This window comes from Dipodomys ordii, unplaced genomic scaffold (assembly GCF_000151885.1).
Source record: "Dipodomys ordii isolate 6190 unplaced genomic scaffold, Dord_2.0 Scaffold44, whole genome shotgun sequence".
Classification (NCBI taxonomy): Eukaryota; Metazoa; Chordata; class Mammalia; order Rodentia; family Heteromyidae; genus Dipodomys; species Dipodomys ordii.
Window position 1 is genome coordinate 1,094,089 of NW_012267260.1, and position 18,050 is coordinate 1,112,138.

At 40.2% G+C, this 18,050-nt stretch overlaps 2 protein-coding genes across 2 annotated transcripts in view; both read right to left on the reverse strand.

Moving 5' to 3' along the window:
• The window catches only part of Bag2 (BCL2-associated athanogene 2), a 9,794-nt gene extending 9,496 nt beyond the window's left edge, over window positions 1-298 (reverse strand). The window contains exon 1 of the mRNA XM_013019055.1: window positions 180-298. Within this exon, the coding sequence (XP_012874509.1) occupies window positions 180-298 (119 nt within the window). The remainder of the gene's footprint in view (window positions 1-179) is intronic.
• Window positions 299-2,743: 2,445 nt separating this feature from the next.
• The window catches only part of LOC105987804 (zinc finger protein 451-like), a 56,975-nt gene continuing 41,668 nt past the window's right edge, over window positions 2,744-18,050 (reverse strand). The window contains exons 8-13 of the mRNA XM_013019181.1: window positions 16,130-17,727; window positions 15,582-15,722; window positions 13,711-13,841; window positions 12,462-12,648; window positions 8,523-8,591; window positions 2,744-4,069 (exon numbers count right to left, since the gene is read on the reverse strand). Of these exons, the coding sequence (XP_012874635.1) occupies window positions 4,023-4,069; window positions 8,523-8,591; window positions 12,462-12,648; window positions 13,711-13,841; window positions 15,582-15,722; window positions 16,130-17,727 (2,173 nt within the window). The 3' untranslated portion in view covers window positions 2,744-4,022. The remainder of the gene's footprint in view (window positions 4,070-8,522; window positions 8,592-12,461; window positions 12,649-13,710; window positions 13,842-15,581; window positions 15,723-16,129; window positions 17,728-18,050) is intronic.

Consider the following 18,050-nt stretch of genomic DNA (forward strand, 5'->3'; position numbering starts at 1 on the left):
GGAGGAGGAAGGGAGGAGGAAGAGGAGAAGAGAGTGCCGAACCCCAGGCAGGCGGGCAGGGCCGGAGGGAGGGGGCCCGCTGGTGAACCAGGAGCCAGTTGGAAAACCGTATGTCTGGGCTCTGGCTCTCTGGTTCTCAGGCCTTCCCTTCCTTCCTGCGGAAGACCTCCCAGCCGGACCCAAGAGGAGGGCTGTGAACAGGAGGCCGATTGGCACTGGCCTCAGTGTACTGCTCAGCCTGAAATCCAAGCACAGGCAGGGGTCCCTCATCCCGGATTCTCTTCTCAATCCAGCTCATCTGCACACTCCACCAATTTCCACAACTAGATCCCACCAGATCCTCCACCACCAGATCCCACTAGATTCTCCATCAGAACCCATCTACATCCTCCACCATCAGATCCCACCAGATCCGCCACCATCAGAAACGCATGCATCTCTGCCATTAGGACCTCCCCAGATTCTCGACCATTAGAATCCGTCTAGTCTCTATCACTGGAACCTATCTTGATCTCTCCTCTTCCACTGTTTCCATTCTTGATACAAGCCAACAGGACAATCTGTACCCAGATGGATGCAATACCCTCCAAATGGTCCCCCAATTCTATTCTTGCTTATGTGGAATAGTCAATACTATCACTTATTTCCAGAAAACTGAAATGCCTTTTCAGAATAAACCCCACATGGTGTGAAGCCAGAAGGGCTTCACCTACCACACTCTCCTTTACCCCTCACTTAGCTGTACTAGCCTTCTTGCTTCACCTCTTACTCATTATGAATTCATCGGTCGAAAATACCACAAAACCAACCCACCGAACCTACAAGTCCCGGTGCTGAGCAGCACTCTTGTGATTAATAACACGGTTCACAGTCCAGCACGCACAAATGGGAAGATGTATCTTAGTAACCTGGGAAAAGATAAAACTCATAGAACCATGTATCACGTTTGCTCCATCCTAACACCTAAAATTCCTAAGTCATCATAAATGAGGGTCCACCTCCATATATTCACACTGTTCATTCACTCACCTTAGATCTTTGCTCCAAGTTCAATGAGATCTTTCCTGACCACCATGTTTAAAATTGCACACACTTTAGCCAGGTGTGGTATAATATAGTTTATATACCTGTAATACCAGAGGCATTATCATCAGGAGGCTGAATCAGGATCATGAGTCTGAGGCCAGCCTGGGCTACATAGTCAAACCCTGTCTCAAAAACGTAAAACCAAACCAAACATCCTAAGAAAACCAAATCTCTCCCCAATCTTGTACTATTGCTCTGTTTTGTCCTCTTTTTAACTTGTGCTCACAAGACATCACCATATAATAGGATAGTTTCTATGTTTGCTTAGTGTCTAAACTGTCTAACCTTCTCCCCTAGTTAAGTACCCAGAGGTGAAGAGCCGTTTCCCTCACTGGTGTACTTACATGCTTGGAATAGTCTCTGCTCATGACAGGTGCACAACTACTTTGTGTGTGATATAATGAAAACTACCCAGCAACTTTATCAATATTCAAAACATTTGCTTTTGAGGGCTGGGAAGGTGGCTCAGTGGTAGAGCACTTGCCTTGCATGCTCGGCCCTGGGCTCGATTCCTCAGCACCACATAAGCAAAAGGAAAAAAGCCGGAAGTGGCGCTGTGGCTCAAGTGGTAGAGCGCTAGCCTTGAGCTGAAGAGCTGAGGGACAGCGCCCAGGCCCAGAGTTCAGGCCCCACGACCGGACCAAAAAAAAAAAAAAAACAAAACATTTGCTTTTGACAACAATTCATTTAACTCTCCTCATGTCATCCACTAATTACATCTACTTGTATCTAAATTCAGTTCAAATTACAAAATAATTTTAAATTATTTTAAATTACTTAATGAGCAGAAACAAAGTCAGGGACAATTATTAAACAACCTACCTTTTTTCAGGGTCATGATGGAACACCTTTTTCCTGTTGTATCAAAAGCTTCTTCATGGATCATCAGGATCCATCATAGGCCCGCCTTCCTCTTGACCACAAATGTGGAGCCACTCTCCTACATGGATGAGAGTTCTAGTCCACTGCCTGTGGGGGTCTTTAGCCCTCCCTCCACATGCCCATAGATGCTTACCTACTCTCCTACATGGAAAGCTCTGTGCTCTTTACTATTTAGCAGCTCCTGCATGAGTGCTTAAAGTTTCCTATGGTTCCCTTTTTTATTTGTTTTTTTTTTGGGGTCCGGTCGTGGGGCCTGAACTCTGGGCATGGCCGCTGTCCCTCAGCTCTTCAGCTCAAGGTTAGCGCTCTACCACTTGAGCCACAGCGCCACTTCCGGCTTTTTTTCTTTTTTCTTATGTGGTGCTGGGGAATCGAACCCAGGGCTTCAGGCATGCAAGGCAAGCGCTCTGCCACTAAGCCACCTTCCCAGCCCTCTATGGTTCCCTTTTAAGAGCCTGGCTTGACCACAAAAATTAAAAGTATACACAGGGCATGGTACACACCTTCAATCCCAGTATTCAAGAGGCAGAAGCAGGAAGATCTCAAATTAAAGGCCAGCCTGGACTACACGGTGAGTTCATATACCCTGAGCAATGTAGCAAGACCCTGTCTTTAAAAAAAAAGATAAAAACATGTAGAAAAGAACAGAAATGACATCTTAAGAAATAAATATAACTTGGCTACTTGTGGTAAAAAGACTGTACTGATAAACTAGTAATCACATTTCATATTAAAATATTATGTATTGAAGACAAAAAAATTTTTTAACATGATGAAATTTAAAGAGCCTTATATGTCAAATATATTTAGAGAAATAGTTGTATTTAGAGAAATAGTTTTAAATTCACAAGGAAGTTTCAACTGAAGAATAGGCAATACCAGGTTCAGAAAACGGACAATTCAATGAATAGAGATAATCCACATGAAATACAAGTTTTAAAGCACTAAGAATATGAGGAGACTTTCAACATGTTTTTTTGAAGAAAATCATATGTGCACAAAAATATAAAGACTAGTATTATTTAAAAATAAGTTTAATTCTATTAATATATTCTGACATCATTTTTGACAATCAAGTCACAAAAATCTAAGCAAGTAAAGGAAATAGAAAGTTTCATGTTAATACTTTGAAGAAAAAAGTGTTTTGTTTTTTTAAATTAGCAATGTGCTGCTCCAGTTAAAGAAAGAATATATATTTACATGATTCTCACAGAGTATGTCAGTAGTGAAAGTTTTAGCAGGGTCCCACGATTGAGTTCTAATAAAGACACACCATTTGTAACACCTGCCTACGTTGAAAACGACCATGGCAGAGCTTGTGGAAGTCCCACCCCCTCCTCCCGGAGCAGGAGCAGAGCTTGATCTCTGATATAAAGCCAGACCTCCATCACCTCCAACAAGAGTTGACTATGGCTATACAAGGGAGTACTCAGCTGTCACACACAGGCGCTGCCATGCAGTTTGATAATGCTGGCCAGTCAGTTCTCTGCCTACCTGCTGTTGTCAATGTCCAAGTTCCTCCTCCTTAACTCTATTCCTTGAAACCTTCAACACTTGGCTCAAAAACAACAAAGCCCATCCAGTCAATACCAAGTTTTTTGTTATGGATTTTTCATAAAACAAACCAATCAAAACAATCACAAACAGTGCCACATGAGGTACAGAATTTGTGGAAAAACAGTTATGGCACATTTATTTATATTTTCACTCCTAAAAAAATAATCTAGCATCATTTGCCCAGTACAAATGAAACCAAAGAAGTAACACGTGGAAACATAAACAGCAGCCAAGAGCTTTTCCTCCCCCACTTTTTAAGAATGCTTTCAACCTAACTATACACATATTTTAGGTTAGATGAGAAACTATGACAATCATAATCCATATTTGCCTTAGCATGTATTCTATTCCTCTCATACATATTTTGTATAATACCCAAGAAAACAAAACAGATGTGAGATTGTGAACATATGAAAGCAAAAGCATCTTCAGATATATCTGTACTAGAAGGCTTCTGGTCCTCAAGGCCAATTGATGTTGTGTGGTAATATCTTTCGTTACACTTCCTCAAGACTTCTTCTAATAGCTTCTTCTAATTCCAGATCTACATGAAAAAAAATAAAGAATTTTTAAAAAACAAGGAAGAAAACTACATGTGCTTTGTTTTATCAATTATATTAATATTTTCAAGAAATAAAATAACTGAGTATCTAGTGGAGTTTCTACATAATAAAATTTGTTTCTCCACAATAAAATAAAATGTGAGTGAAATCCTCAAATTCTGAAATGAGAATCTAGACATAATCTACAATTGAACTTTTAAGTATGTGAATTTAATATGCTATGCAAATTACATCTACCTACAGATGCAGAAAGTCAACAGACTTTCATAATTACTGACATATTATCTATCACTTGTTTCAACACACAACAACAAAAATCTGTATTACTTGTTGCCTACAAGACTTGAGGCTGATATATATATATACAAGATGAAATAAGAGAAGGGTGAAACTAATAAATGGCATAATCACTCAGGCTATGAAAATTTACCTTTGACTTGTCAATTACAACTCAATAAAACTATGGGGAAATGAGCTTTAAGTTTTCTAGCACTTAAGACAGAGTGAAAGTCATGGCTACATAATCTCATCTGCAAAGCATATTATATATATACATACACACACAATGCAAACTCCTTTAATAAATATTTATTAAATAAGATAAATAGATTAAATGACAAACTAGACAGACATCACTGGGTTCACAGACTTTTCTCCATCTCCTTCCTGGCAATGAACCTAAATCCCAGGAGGGTAGAATTCCAGGGCCTTCACTAGATTCTTATGCAAGTTTCATCTTTTCTAACCTAGCCCACAGCCTCTAGGAGCCTATGTGGTTTAGAGGTACCTGTAATTCCTCTAGGATTCAATTGCATTACACTGGATTAGGACACTTATTAATGAATAAAATTTAAAATACTAGAAACTGAACTTAAAAAACTGTACTAAAGATACATTCTAGAGTTAGTGAGATACCCTAAGGTAAGTTCAAAGGAATAAAACAAGATTTAAAAAGCTAAGGTCCTATTAAACATGGTGACAAAATGAGTATAAATCCAAACACTTACTATAAAAAGTACAGTAATCAAGAATGTGGTATCAGTGCAAAAACAGACTACACAACAGGGCAGACATCTTACAAACAGAGCCATGCATGTGAGGACACTTACTTGGGGCTGAAGTTATGGTTCAGTGTCAAAGCACTAGCTGTGGAAAGGGGGGAGGGGGAGGGCAGGTGAGAGCATCGAGACCAGGTTCCAGTCCCAGTACCAGCTCAAAAAAAAAAAAGGCACTTGACTTGATTTATAACAACAGCAGCACTGCAACATAGTAGGAAAAGCAGTTAAAAAAAAATTGTGGCTGGACTGGGAAGGTGGCTCAGTGGTAGAGCGCTTGCCTTGCATGCTCAAGGCCCTGGGTTCAATTCCTCAGCACCACATAAGAAAAAAGAAAAAAGCTGGAAGTGGCGCTGTGGCTCAAGTGGTAGAGCGCTAACCTTGAGCTGAAGAGCTGAGGGACAGCGCCCAGGCCCAGAGTTCAGGCCCCACAACCAGACCCCTCCCAAAAAAAGAAAATTGTGGCTGAGGGTCCATGGCTCATGCTTGTAATCTAGGAGGCTGAGATCATGCAAACCAAGAGTGGGAAATCTGGAAAAAGTGAGACATTTTAGCAATTGCTTGGCTGGGAATGGAGAGGGGAGGAAAGAGCAGCTGAAAGTGTTGGGTATTTGGGTATTTTCACACATCCTCTCTCCATCTCCCTCCAATTCCATAGTAGTCCTAAAGACAGCAGCATATGCTGTCAATCTTAGTCTCAGAAAGAGCAAAGCAGACCTAGCCCACAAATTTTGCTTCTGCCTGTTTTAATGTCTGGAGGCTATTCTATCTGCAAGACCAACACACAGCATTCATTTATTTCAATGACTCAGAACCCACTCAGGGCAAAAAAGTAGTATGCATTGCTGGAAAAAAATTGCAGGGTAGACACAAAGCTCACAGTAAACAGAGAGGAGAGAATAGAGTTAGTCATAGGATAAATCACCCAAAGCCTGGTAGGAAAACACAGAAAGATAATTTATCTGGAAAATTAGGGCATTCAAAAGTGTTTGAGGGCCAGGCACTAGGAACTCCAGCCTGTAATCTTAGCTATTCAGGAGGCTGAGATCGGAGGACTGCAGTTTGAGAGATTCTTTTTTTTTTCTTTTTGCTTATGTGGTGCTGAGGAATCGAACCCAGGATCTAACGCATGCAAGGCAAGCACTCTACCACTGAGCCACCTTCCCAGCCCCCCCCATGAGATTCTTATCTCCAATTAACTACTGAAATACCAGAAGTGGTGCTGTTGCTGAAGTAGTAGCGCACTAGCTTTGAGCATGGAGAGGCTCAGGGACAGTGCCCAGGCCCTGAGTGCAAGCACTGCAACCAACAACAATAACCAAAAAAATAAAGAAAAGTGTTTGTGGGTAGTGGAGCAATTCAGAAAGCTGGGCATGTGCTCCAAATAGGATGTGAGAGCACAGAAAGCACCTGGAAGGTCTGCATTTCACCACTGACTGACCTGTAGGTTTAATACAAGCCTGGTTTGGAAGGAGGGCAGTAGCACAAAGCCAATCAGCAAAGTCTAAGGGAGGTAGTTCTTTGTTTTTAGCTCCTGGCTGTCAGTACACTAAGTAGGCACAAAGTCAGGAACTTCAATATCACAAGACATATGATTTTTTGCAAAACTAGTCTAGAAGAGTAAATAAATGCAAAACTGCAGCATCCAATCATCAAGAACAGTAAATCCTGGGGGAAGGGAGAATCTTGATTTCCAAAGGTACCACATTATAATTGCCCATTATCTAGTTTTCAACAAATTAAACCAAACAGAATACAAATAAAACACTAAGTTAGATAACAGTTCAATACAACACAATTCTAAGCAGAAGCAAGTTTTAACTCAGGCAGTCGGTGTCTGTGCTCCTCTGAACATGAGGTCGCTTCTGTTCAATACACAATACCGACTATACTCCTGTGGGAGTGGTGGCACACACCGGTACCTCACTGCACAGGAGGTGAACATGGGGGATTAGCAAATTCAACTCGCCACAGGGCGAGTTCCAGGCCAACCTGATAGTGAAACTCTTTCAAATTTCTAATTGTCTCAAATTGCTAAAATTAATGGATTAAGTCAAAGGGATGGTTCAATTCCACTACCAGACTCAAATTCTTACATTCCTAATAGCACAAACTCTACTTTGCACTAAGTCAAACTTCCTGCATCATATGAGAGATTGAATGCATAGAAAGAAAACACATCAACTGGGCCCATTCTGTTATGTCCAGCCACATTTCTTTTTCTACTTTCCAGCCTCCATATTCCTAAGCATAAATCCAATTCTCAATGAAATATACATATATACTATTTTCCTTCAATGTCAGAGACACAAAATACCTTCAGTGCAAAATACCTTAGAGGCATGTTCTAAAATATATTAACTCATCTTCTCTGGTTATTATAAACTACTTGCCAGGCATCAGTTGCTCACATTTGTTGTAATCCTAGCTACTAAGGAAGCTGAGATCTGAGGACTGCAGTTCAAAGACAGCCCAGGCAGGAAAGTCTGTGAGATTCTTTAATAAACTACTCAAAAAGAGCTCTGGTTCATGTGGTAGAGCTCAGGCCTTGAGTAAAAGAAGCTCAGGAACTGTACCCAGGCCCTGAGTTCAAGCCCTAGGACCAGCATACACACAAAAGGACTCCTACAGTTTTATGCAAAATATTAAATAAAAATTGGTAGGGGAGGAGGGAGTTGGGGAAGGAAGAAATGGTAAGGGAAAAACAAAGGAGGAGGTAACAATGCTCAATAGGAAATGTACTCAATTACCTTACTCATGTAATTGTAACCCCTCTGTACACTATTTTTATAATAAAAAAACATTTAAAAAGTGGTTACATAGGGGCTGGGAAGGTGGCTCAGTGGTAGAGTGCTTGCCTTGCATGCATGAGGCCCTGGGTTCGATTCCTCAGCACCACATAAGCAAAAAGAAAAAAGCCGGAAGTGGCGCTGTGACTCAAGTGGTAGAGCGCTAGCCTTGAGCTGAAGAGCTGAGGGACAGCGCCCAGGCCCAGAGTTCAGGCCCCACGACCGGACCCAAAAAAAAAAAAAAAAAGAAAGAAAAAGTTACATGCACAATCAAAGGCATGGCCATCAAACACTACATTTTGAGTAACACAAAGAGTTCTTTAACTTATTAAAGAAAAGAGATTTGCACCTTTAAGGAAACATTATGTTCCTAAACCTTTATTTACAAAATCAGTATTATATTGAATCTATCACAAGCTAACCAATCTTAGTTTTCTCAATTAAGTTTAGCCTTAAATCATCTCAGCTGAGAAAATGCAAGCTATCCTTATTTAAAGGAAGAGCTTTTAATAGGATGGAGACAGAGAGGGTAAAGGAGGGAGGGGCAAATTTTAAAAATATAAGCAAGAAGATGAACTCTGTTGGGTTACCTTCTGTGGATCTGAAGTCATTTTCCACTGAAGTAGTTTCTGGGTCCATGTTCTCCTCACTGTCACATTCTGTAAGAATAAATGCAAATATATTTCTCAGTTACCGTGCTGTAAGTTATATACTCTCTTAAAACATTGTTTTCAGACTTTTCTCACACCCAAGTTTGCTAGTTATATTCACTAGTATTACACCATTTACCCAACAATGTTTTAACAAACTGAAGTTTCCTGTATTTTGAAAATCATACCTAGTCATCTTTCTGGAGATAACATCACAGGATTTTTTTTTTTGGGTGGGTTGTTGGGCTTGAACTCTGGGCTTGGGCGCTGTCCCTGTACTCTTCAGCTCAAGGCAAGCGCTCTACCGCTTGAGCCACAGCGCCACTTCTGGTTTTGGAGTGGTTTACTGGAGATAAGAGTCTCACGGACTTTCCTTCCCGGGCTGGCTTTGAACCTCAATCCTCAGATCTCAGCCTCCTGAGTAGCTAGGATGACAGGCGTGAGCCACCGGCGCCCGGCCACCACAGGTTTTATACTGGCACTACTGGTACAAACTCCTTACCAGGTATCATCTGGGCCTGGCACTATTTATGACCTAGTGTTTATTTGTCTAACCACTTTTTATTAAAAATTTAAATGGATTTCCATAAGTATCAATTTATGTACACTTAAGCAGGTATAGATGCATAGACCATAATGACTAAATCAGTTTAAATAATTGAGACATAAGACATGAGTAGATTAGGTTCTGTGAAAACATGAAAGGTTCTGTGAAAACATGAAAAAAATATTTGCTGTATATTAAAGACATAAAATCCATAAATAGAAAACAAATGTATATTTTACTGTATTCCTTTGTTGCAGAAATGTTGTGGTAAGTAAATATTCTGCCATACTAGCAAACTACTTCAAATATTTTAAGCAATGCTTCACAAAAGTAAAACTTTTTATTGTGAGAAATGAAATGAGCCTCTAAAACTTAAGAACAAAGTAAACTTCCAGGATGTGAAGTCAAGGTTAATAATAAGCAATACATCATAACTCCTCCAACAACTTCTCTCTTCATGGAAGGCCTATGGCAAAACTGTACACTGGAATCACAAAGGTTAGCTTGACACTGGGGTGCAAAACTTATAAAAAAAAGTCTTTTTTGTGTCAACCAAACCCACCTATAGAATAAAGAAAATCATAAAGATTCTTCTATTTTCAGTACCTTTACACAGAATTAACTAGGCCAGGTAGACTTCCAGCAATAGCCTACAGTCTCAATAACTGGCAGAGGGAACAAGTCCTATATTTTATATAATGCCCGCTCCACAGGCCCTATTGCTGTATCAATAACCTACACTGTCACAGTAGAAGGAAACTTTCATACTCACATTTTAAGATTAGCTTAAGGGCTGGAATGTGGCTTAGTGGTAGAGTGCTTGCCTAGCATGCATGAAGACCTGGGTTCGATTCCTCAGCACCACATAAACAGAAAAAGCCAAAAGTGGTGCTGTGGCTCAAGTGGAAGAGTGCTAACTTTGAGCAAAAGAAGCTCAGGGACGGTGCCCAGATCCTGAATTCAAGCCCCAGGACTGGCAAAAACAAAACAAACAAAAAAGATTAGTTTAAAAATCTGTATGATTGTATAGACAACAGCTATTATTAATAATGCTGCCACCTCATTCAACATATGTGAAGCCACAGCAACTGTAAGCCCATAAACCAGACTAGGAAGTATGTTCAGATTCAACAAAAATCATTTCAGCATGAGTGCTTTTTCACTGCTCCCAAGCGAGTACAGTAAGTCCTGTGCCCTCTGAGCTGTCTGTGGATGCTGCAGACGGGAGAAGTGGAGGAGACAGAGGGGCGGGTCCTAGTGAACTTACTAGCACTGCATGTCTCATCCCTCAAACCACTTATTACGGGGGTGTGGTATCGAATCAGTTTCCTTTTGTTGTAGTACTAATAATAAGAGCTACTATTTCCTGAGCACCTAAGGTAATTTTATATTCCGTTAGAAGTTTACATACATTAATTCTTTTTTTTTTCTTTCTTTTTGGGTACAGTTGTGGGGCCTGAACTCTGGGCCTGGGCGCTGTCCCTCAGCACTTCAGCTCAGGGCTAGCACTCTACCACTTGAGCCACAGCACCACTTCTGGCTTTTTATTTCTGCTTATGTGGTGCTGAGGAATCAAACCCAGGGCCTCATGCATGCAAGGCAAGCGCTGTACCACTGAGCCACCTTCCCAGCCCTACATACATTAATTCTTATACTTGACACACACACACACACACAAAGAAACTGAAGAAAAACGAAGAAACTTACATCTGAAATCATAAATTAGCATTCAATCAGAGCCCATGCCCTTCTTTGCATTTCAAAAAAAAAAAAACTCAGGAGAAAGTATACCAGGTGCCACCAAAAGTGGTAAGTGCCCGTGGATAATGAACTGACTGCCAAGAGCACAACTAGAGGAGGGCAATCTTTGTCATACCTCCAATTCCACTTTCTTCATGAAGAGCTACTCATCCCAAACAAAATGGAAAAAGGCAAAGCCTACAGATTTCACAATCTCTATTACAGAAAAGTGCTCCCCAAACAGCAGCATGGGAAGGAAAGGGAGTTTGGCAAAGGTGGAAATTTAAGTATTTTATAGAATATTAAGTCAAGCTGAGAACAAAAGAAGATGAAAGAGTTGAAGAAAACTTGTTTTTCAAAGAAGCAAAACTAGGGGCTGGGAATGTGGCTTAGTGGTAGAGTGCTTGACTAGCAAGCATGAGGTCCTGGGTTCAATTCCTTGGTACCATATAAACAAAAAATAAATTACATATAATTTTTTTAAAAAAAGTAAAATACAGAAAGTTTTAATCGATAAAAACAAACACAGATTTGAATGAAAAGTGAATACTAAGACAAGATAAATACATCATTACTTACATCATTACTTTGTTTTCCTGTGTGTGTGTGTGTAGCCCTAGCTAGCCTAGAATCCATCCACAACCCCAGCCAATCTCATACTCATCATTCTTCTACCTTAACCTCCCAGTGCTGGGATAACAGGCATAAGCCACCACACCCAGATTCATTATACTTCAGAAGAGTTGAATTGTGCTAAATAGATTACAGATTCCTAATGTGCAAAAGTAAATTCACAACTTGAAATAACTAGTAGAAAATTCTTCAAAAATGGATTTATAATCAAATATGGTTCTAAATATATTGAAATGAAAAAATAACTGAGCCAAGCAGAATTAGAAAAATGTAAAGTTGTGCAATAAAAAATGTGAAAAAGTAGCCACTGTTTCTCATTGAGGTTACTCGTGAAAATTTTCAAATCTTATTCATATATTGAAATTATCAGGATTTTCATTTTTTTGTTCTGTCAGGAATTGAAAAACAAAAACCAAACTTTCAAGTCATAAAACTCTACTCCTTATGGAGAGTGACACTGGTTAAAAGCCGCCCTTCTCCAGGAGTGGAGACTAGAGGAAGGACATCACCTCAACGGACTGCTGAGGTGTACCAGGGTGACAATTTCACCATCAGCCCCTGAAATGAACTTTCTCACTGTCTGCCATACTATTTCTTTTTTTCTGGTTTTCAGTTTGATTTCTAAAAAAACAAATGAAGGCAAAAGTTCAAATTTCATCAATGAAGATCTGAATTCTGACCTTTAACATATCTCAACCCAATAAATATTTTATATGTGTGTGTTTCATCTACTAGATTTAAAAAAGGGCTCTAGAAAATCACTGTGAATTATCTTCCTTCTGAAAACACTGAATAACAAAAATGAAATGAAGAAAATATGAAGAAGATGTATGTGTGTGAACATGAAGGGCTGGGTTAGTAATCAGACAACAGTTCGTAGTGGGCAGTCATTTATTGGTTTCTCTCAACAGTGAAGCCCCTCTTCTTAGGCGGTTTGAACTGTGACTGCAGCTGCCTACCTTTGGTGGCATCAGATATGCTGTTTAACAAGGCACACATCATATCTCCTTCTAAGTGGTGAGGATTTAGGATATGAGCTGGCCTCTGAGTCTTCTTAAATTGATTCTCTAACTCCAGAAAACCTTGATCTCCTGAGAGGATGGTAAAAGGAATTTGCTTGGGTAGTTGTTCATCAAGGCGGCCAGCCTAAGTAACAAGAAAACAGCACAGGTTGACAAAAGTCAGCTCAAGTTTCAAATCAAGTTCTATTTCACAACACACCTAGGCAGGTATATTAGGTCTGTTCAGTTGCGCTCATCTTCATAAATTACACCATCAAATTTAAGATGCCAATAATTACAAGCTATTTTATGCACCACACAAGAAAAAGGTAAAGGCAAAACCTAAGTCCAAAAGAGACCTCTATAAAGCTGCCATGATGAAGGGTTATCCAGATACAATACACTAGAGAAAACACGCACAAAGCAATTTACGTAATTCATCCTTGGCACAAGACAGAGGGAAAAGGGCATATTATATAGTTTTGTTGTTGTTTCTCCTTTCATTTTTGTGCTGGACTGGGGCTAGAACTTAAGGCCTTAGGCTGTCATATAGCTTGTTCACTCAAGGCCAGTACTGTACTAACTATATCTCCAGTTCCAACTTTTAATTTTTGCTGGCTAAATGGAGATTCTCAGATCTCAGCCTGCAGAGGAACTGGGATTATAAGTGTGAGCTACCAGCACCTTGCAATCTGCTGTAGCCTCAGCAGCAGTGGACCCATTTATGGAGGGAGTACAGTCCCATCATCAGTGTGCCACAGAATCTTTTAAGCAGAAAATTTCTTATCAACTGGGTGCCAGGCCAGGCTTTTCTCTAGATGACAAGCAGAGGCAGATATAACTGCAAATTCTGTGTAAACCCACAGTGATTGTTAAGGTGCCTCTCAATCTGAGAAGTTAAAATGTGAAAGCACCTTAGAATATATCAAGTCTACATCATTTCTTCATTATTTATCCCATAAATCTCCATAAATATTACAAAAGAGAAATTTGTCTGTTAGGTAGCTGAGGGCCTATCGGCAGTAGGGACAAGGCAGTGACTACGATGGGCCTCTGCCATCCTCAGTCTTAGTGGAACCTAATATGTGCAGAAAATGTCATACACAATCTAATACTGAAGAATTATCTATACGGTGGCTAAAGTTCAAGTATGGGGGTGGGAAGGAGATTCACATGACGTTATATTTTGAATAAAGAAGTGACTTACATGCATACATATAGCAAAATCAGCAGCATCTTTTCTGTTACTACACCGAGGATGAAGGAAGAAGCAACCAATCCTGTTCAAGTAATTATATACCTTACAGCTGAGGGGAGGTTTCCAATTGGTGTTTCCTCCTATTAATTTCAGAAAAGATATACTAGTTCACAATCCTAGGAAAGCATATTAACTTCCTTGAATCTGTCCACTCAGTGAAAACTCACAAGGACAAGAAAACAGAGTCAAAAGTAACAAATGCAGAAGCATGCCTGCAATCCCAGCCACACAGGAGGAAGAGGTAAGATGATCATGATACTAGGTTGGCCCTGGGCAAAAATGGGACTCTCCTTAAACAATAAACTAAAGCAAAATAAGGGGAGGGAAGGGAGCATGGCTCAAGCGGTAGAGAAGGGAAAAAGGGGGGTGGGGGCAAGGAGAGAAAATAATAAGTTCAAAAATTCTTTTCATGGTACCATTCTGCAACAATGTGAAAATTCTGGTTTTTACATGTATGACAAGGTTGGGCAAAGGGTGGAAATGATAAGACAATCAACAACGCTAGACTTGATTAAAACATACTAGCTAATTTGTCCACGTAGTGTTTCTTTCTTTACTCTCAATTCTAAAACATGAACTAAAGCTGACACTATACAAACTTCTGTAAGCCACAGAACTTCTATCCCAGGTCTGGTCAATAGTTTATAGAGGGATATGGATGGAGCTGCACACATGTGAACAGCAAACATGACCTGAAAAAACAGCTGTGGCTTGATAAAAATAACACAAATCCTACAGCTAAGAGACCAAGCCTCAAGAGCTAAATTTGGTTAGTGCCATAATTGAAAAAAAGAGGAGACAAAAACTTTTCAGCCTGCTCCCTTTTTTTTTTTTTTCCAGTTTGTGGGTCTCGAACTCTTGGCCTGGGCGCTGTTTGAGCCTCTGTGCTCAAGGCTAGTGCTCTATCACTTGAGTCACAGTGCCACTTCCGATTTTTTGGTGGTTAATTGGAGTTAAGAGTCTCACGGACTTTACTACCTGGGCTGGCTCTGAACTGCAATCCTCAGATCTCAGCCTCCTTGAGTAGCTAGGATTACAGGCATGAGCCACGAGCACCCAGCATCCCTTCTTTTTTAAAAGAGGAAAATGTAAGTCATTCACCAGGTTGGAACCAAAGCAATAGTGCCTGATACATTGAAGGTGTTGAAGAAATCGCCAGTGGCTCACGCCTGTAATCCCACCTACTCAGGAGGCTGAGATCTGAGAATTGCAGCTCAAAGCCAGCCTGGGCAGGAAAGTTTGTGAGACTCTATCTCCAATTAGCCTCCAGAACACTGGAAGTGGGGCTATGGCTCAAGTGGTATAGAGTGCTAGCTTTGAGCTGAAGAGCTGAGGAACAGTACCCAGGCCCAGAGTTCAAGCCCCACCACCAACACCCCCCCCGAAAAAAAAGGTATTGAAGAAATCTTTTAAATGTTTTTGAAGACTCATAAACTAAGAAAAATACTCTTACCAGAGTAACTATAATGCACAGTAACGTCCAGATTATGCTCCTTCCACCCCCCCTCCCCCGTAACAGTAATGAGGCTTGAATTCAGGACCTCAAGTTTGTGCTTAATTCATTTTTTCTTTTTGGCTCACAGCTGGTGTTCTATCACTCATGCCTTCACTCTAGCATTTTTGCTGGTTAACTGGATAGTTACACAGATTAGTCTGTCTGGGCTGGCTTTGTCAAATCTCAGCATCCCGAGTAGCTAGGAGTATATAGATGCCTGGCTCAGATTATGTTCTTATGTTGTATATAGGAATGTTCAAAGAAACCTTTAGATGCACAAAATATCCTAAGGAAAGGTGTTTCAAATGGTTCTTATTAAGCATACCTTGAAAGCCCCAAATAAATGTTCCTTGGTTAAGATACCCTGGCAGATGACCAAAAAAGTTGGACCAGTTATCAAAATCTACAAAGACTATATGAGTCATGGTTCGCAGGTAATCCAAATCTGGCAGCTCAACTTCTTCCTCTGAGAACAAGAGACATAACATGAATTCAGTAAGAATTCTCTATAAACACTGTCAGTGCTTAAATGTAAAAGATATTATCAGGAAATCCAAATGTGGCAGTTCAATTTCTTCCTCTGAGAACAACAAACATCATGTAAATTTAGTAAGGATGTTTTATACACTTTACTTCTTAAGGCTAAAACATAGTAGAGGCCTATAATATGCAAAGCTGTTACTCTGTACCACATCCATCTCTATGTAAATCTTTTCGTGAAATCCAAATCTGCACATGATAGTTTGTTTGCTCTTACATCAGATTTCTTTTTTTAATCAGAGTATTTCCTAATTTGATTACATATTCTTTTTGTACATATCTGCTTCTGGTCACATATTAATATGTAAAATCGCACAGTTGTGAAAGCCTTACCTATTTTCTGACCACTGAGGTCATCCTCAGCTCCTTTCTCCATGTCTGAACATTCTGGACTACCCACTGCTTGCTTGAGTCTGTTCTCTACACTGGTGGGGCTAGCTGCCCTCTTGCCTGGGCTTCGTTTCTCAGCTTTGACACGCACTGTGCTAAGCCTCTCTGAGGAGCTGTGATTTCTGTGGAAGTGCTTCTGGGCCCTCCCAAGGTCCTGAAATGCTTTGGTGCAGGTGCCACACTTGACCACATATTGCAGCTCCTCTGGAGCTTTCCCTTCTGCTCTGTGCACTTGATAGAGGTGAGTGTTCATGTCATCCAACTTCTGTGATGTTGCTGAGCACAAACTGCAGCGAAACCACAATGTCCCGTTAGCTAGCATGGCTTGCAGACATCTACTGTAATCCTCCTTTCTGTTGTTTTTGCACATGTAACTCTCATGGCAACCACAGCTCAACAGGTTGCTGGTCTCTATGACTTGAAAATCATCCTCAGTTTTAATTGATCTTTCCATTTTTTCTGCCACAAACATATAATCTATGCTGTGATGCTCCTTGTAATGACTCTGAAATGCTTCTTCCACATTAAAGACAAGATCACAAAGCCCACAAAAGTACTGAATCTTTACTTCATTGTCATGTTCATCCTGACAATGTCGGTGTAATGTTTCAATTTTATGGAAAGTCTTTCTGCAATGGCTACAGCTGTACCTATGAAACTGGTGACTTGACAAAGCCATGCAGTGCTGTTTCACACATTCATGGGAGTCAAACATTTCTTCACAAATTCGGCACTGCCATTTGCCCCGTGGAGGGCTGTTTGCTGGGAAATGATCAGCAACGGTGATAGGTGTAGGTTTGTTAGCAGTCAAATTACTCACTGAAGAGGATGATGGCAAAGGCTCATCTTCTGTCTCTTCCATCTCATAAAAATACCTATGCCCATTATGAAATTCAGTCACATGTGCCATGATTGTCTCTTTCCTTAACAACTCCTTTTTACATGTTCGACACCAAAAAACAAAGTTATTTAAATGTGCCCCTCCGTGAATCCGGCTCATGTGTAAACGGATTACTCCTGAATCTTCGCACACCTTTCCACAGACTGCACACTTGTAACACATGGTGTTTGCTGAGAAGACGTGCTTTTCTACTGCATCTTCACTTAGGAAGCGCTGACTGCATTCACAAAACCAAGCTTTAACTCTTGACACTGGATTCTGAACAGAAACCACACCTTCATGGCTTTTATCTGTTAAATTCATCTTCTTCTTTGGAATGGAGCTACAATCCTGGGAGCTAGACTCTTTAATAGACATAGTTCGCTTAAGTGATGAAAACTTTGGTTGACTTAACAACAAATTCAAGTCAGAAGGATTATTATTCCTTTCATTGCTATGGCAATAAAGTAAGATGGATTCTTCTACTGAGTTAATGAATCGGATTTTGTGTCCTGTATTCTGCTTGTGAGCTTGTGTGCTGGCCTCATCAACAAAGACTTGGTTGCAAGTTGTACAATATGCTCTTAATATGAATTTTTCCGCAACCTGGACAATGCTTTTCTCAGCTATAGCTACAGGTCCAGCATTTCGACAACGAGCCCTAAATTGAATAAAACAAAACAAACCTCCTAAGAATTTTCTAAATATACCATCTTTGCTTTTTTATGACAAGAGTTTAAAAATAACCAACAATATATAAGCACTGAAAGGTATTTTTTAAATAAAGATGTAGGCTATTTAAATTACATTGTCCCAACATACTTCCTATATTGTCTAATTCTTATATAAAAAGTTTAAACTAGAATCAGATAATTAAAAAGTACTCAAGAGCCGGGCGCTGGTGGCTCACGCCTGTAATCCTAGCTACTCAGGAGGCTGAGATCTGAGGATCGCGGTTCAAAGCCAGCCCGGGCAGGAGAGACC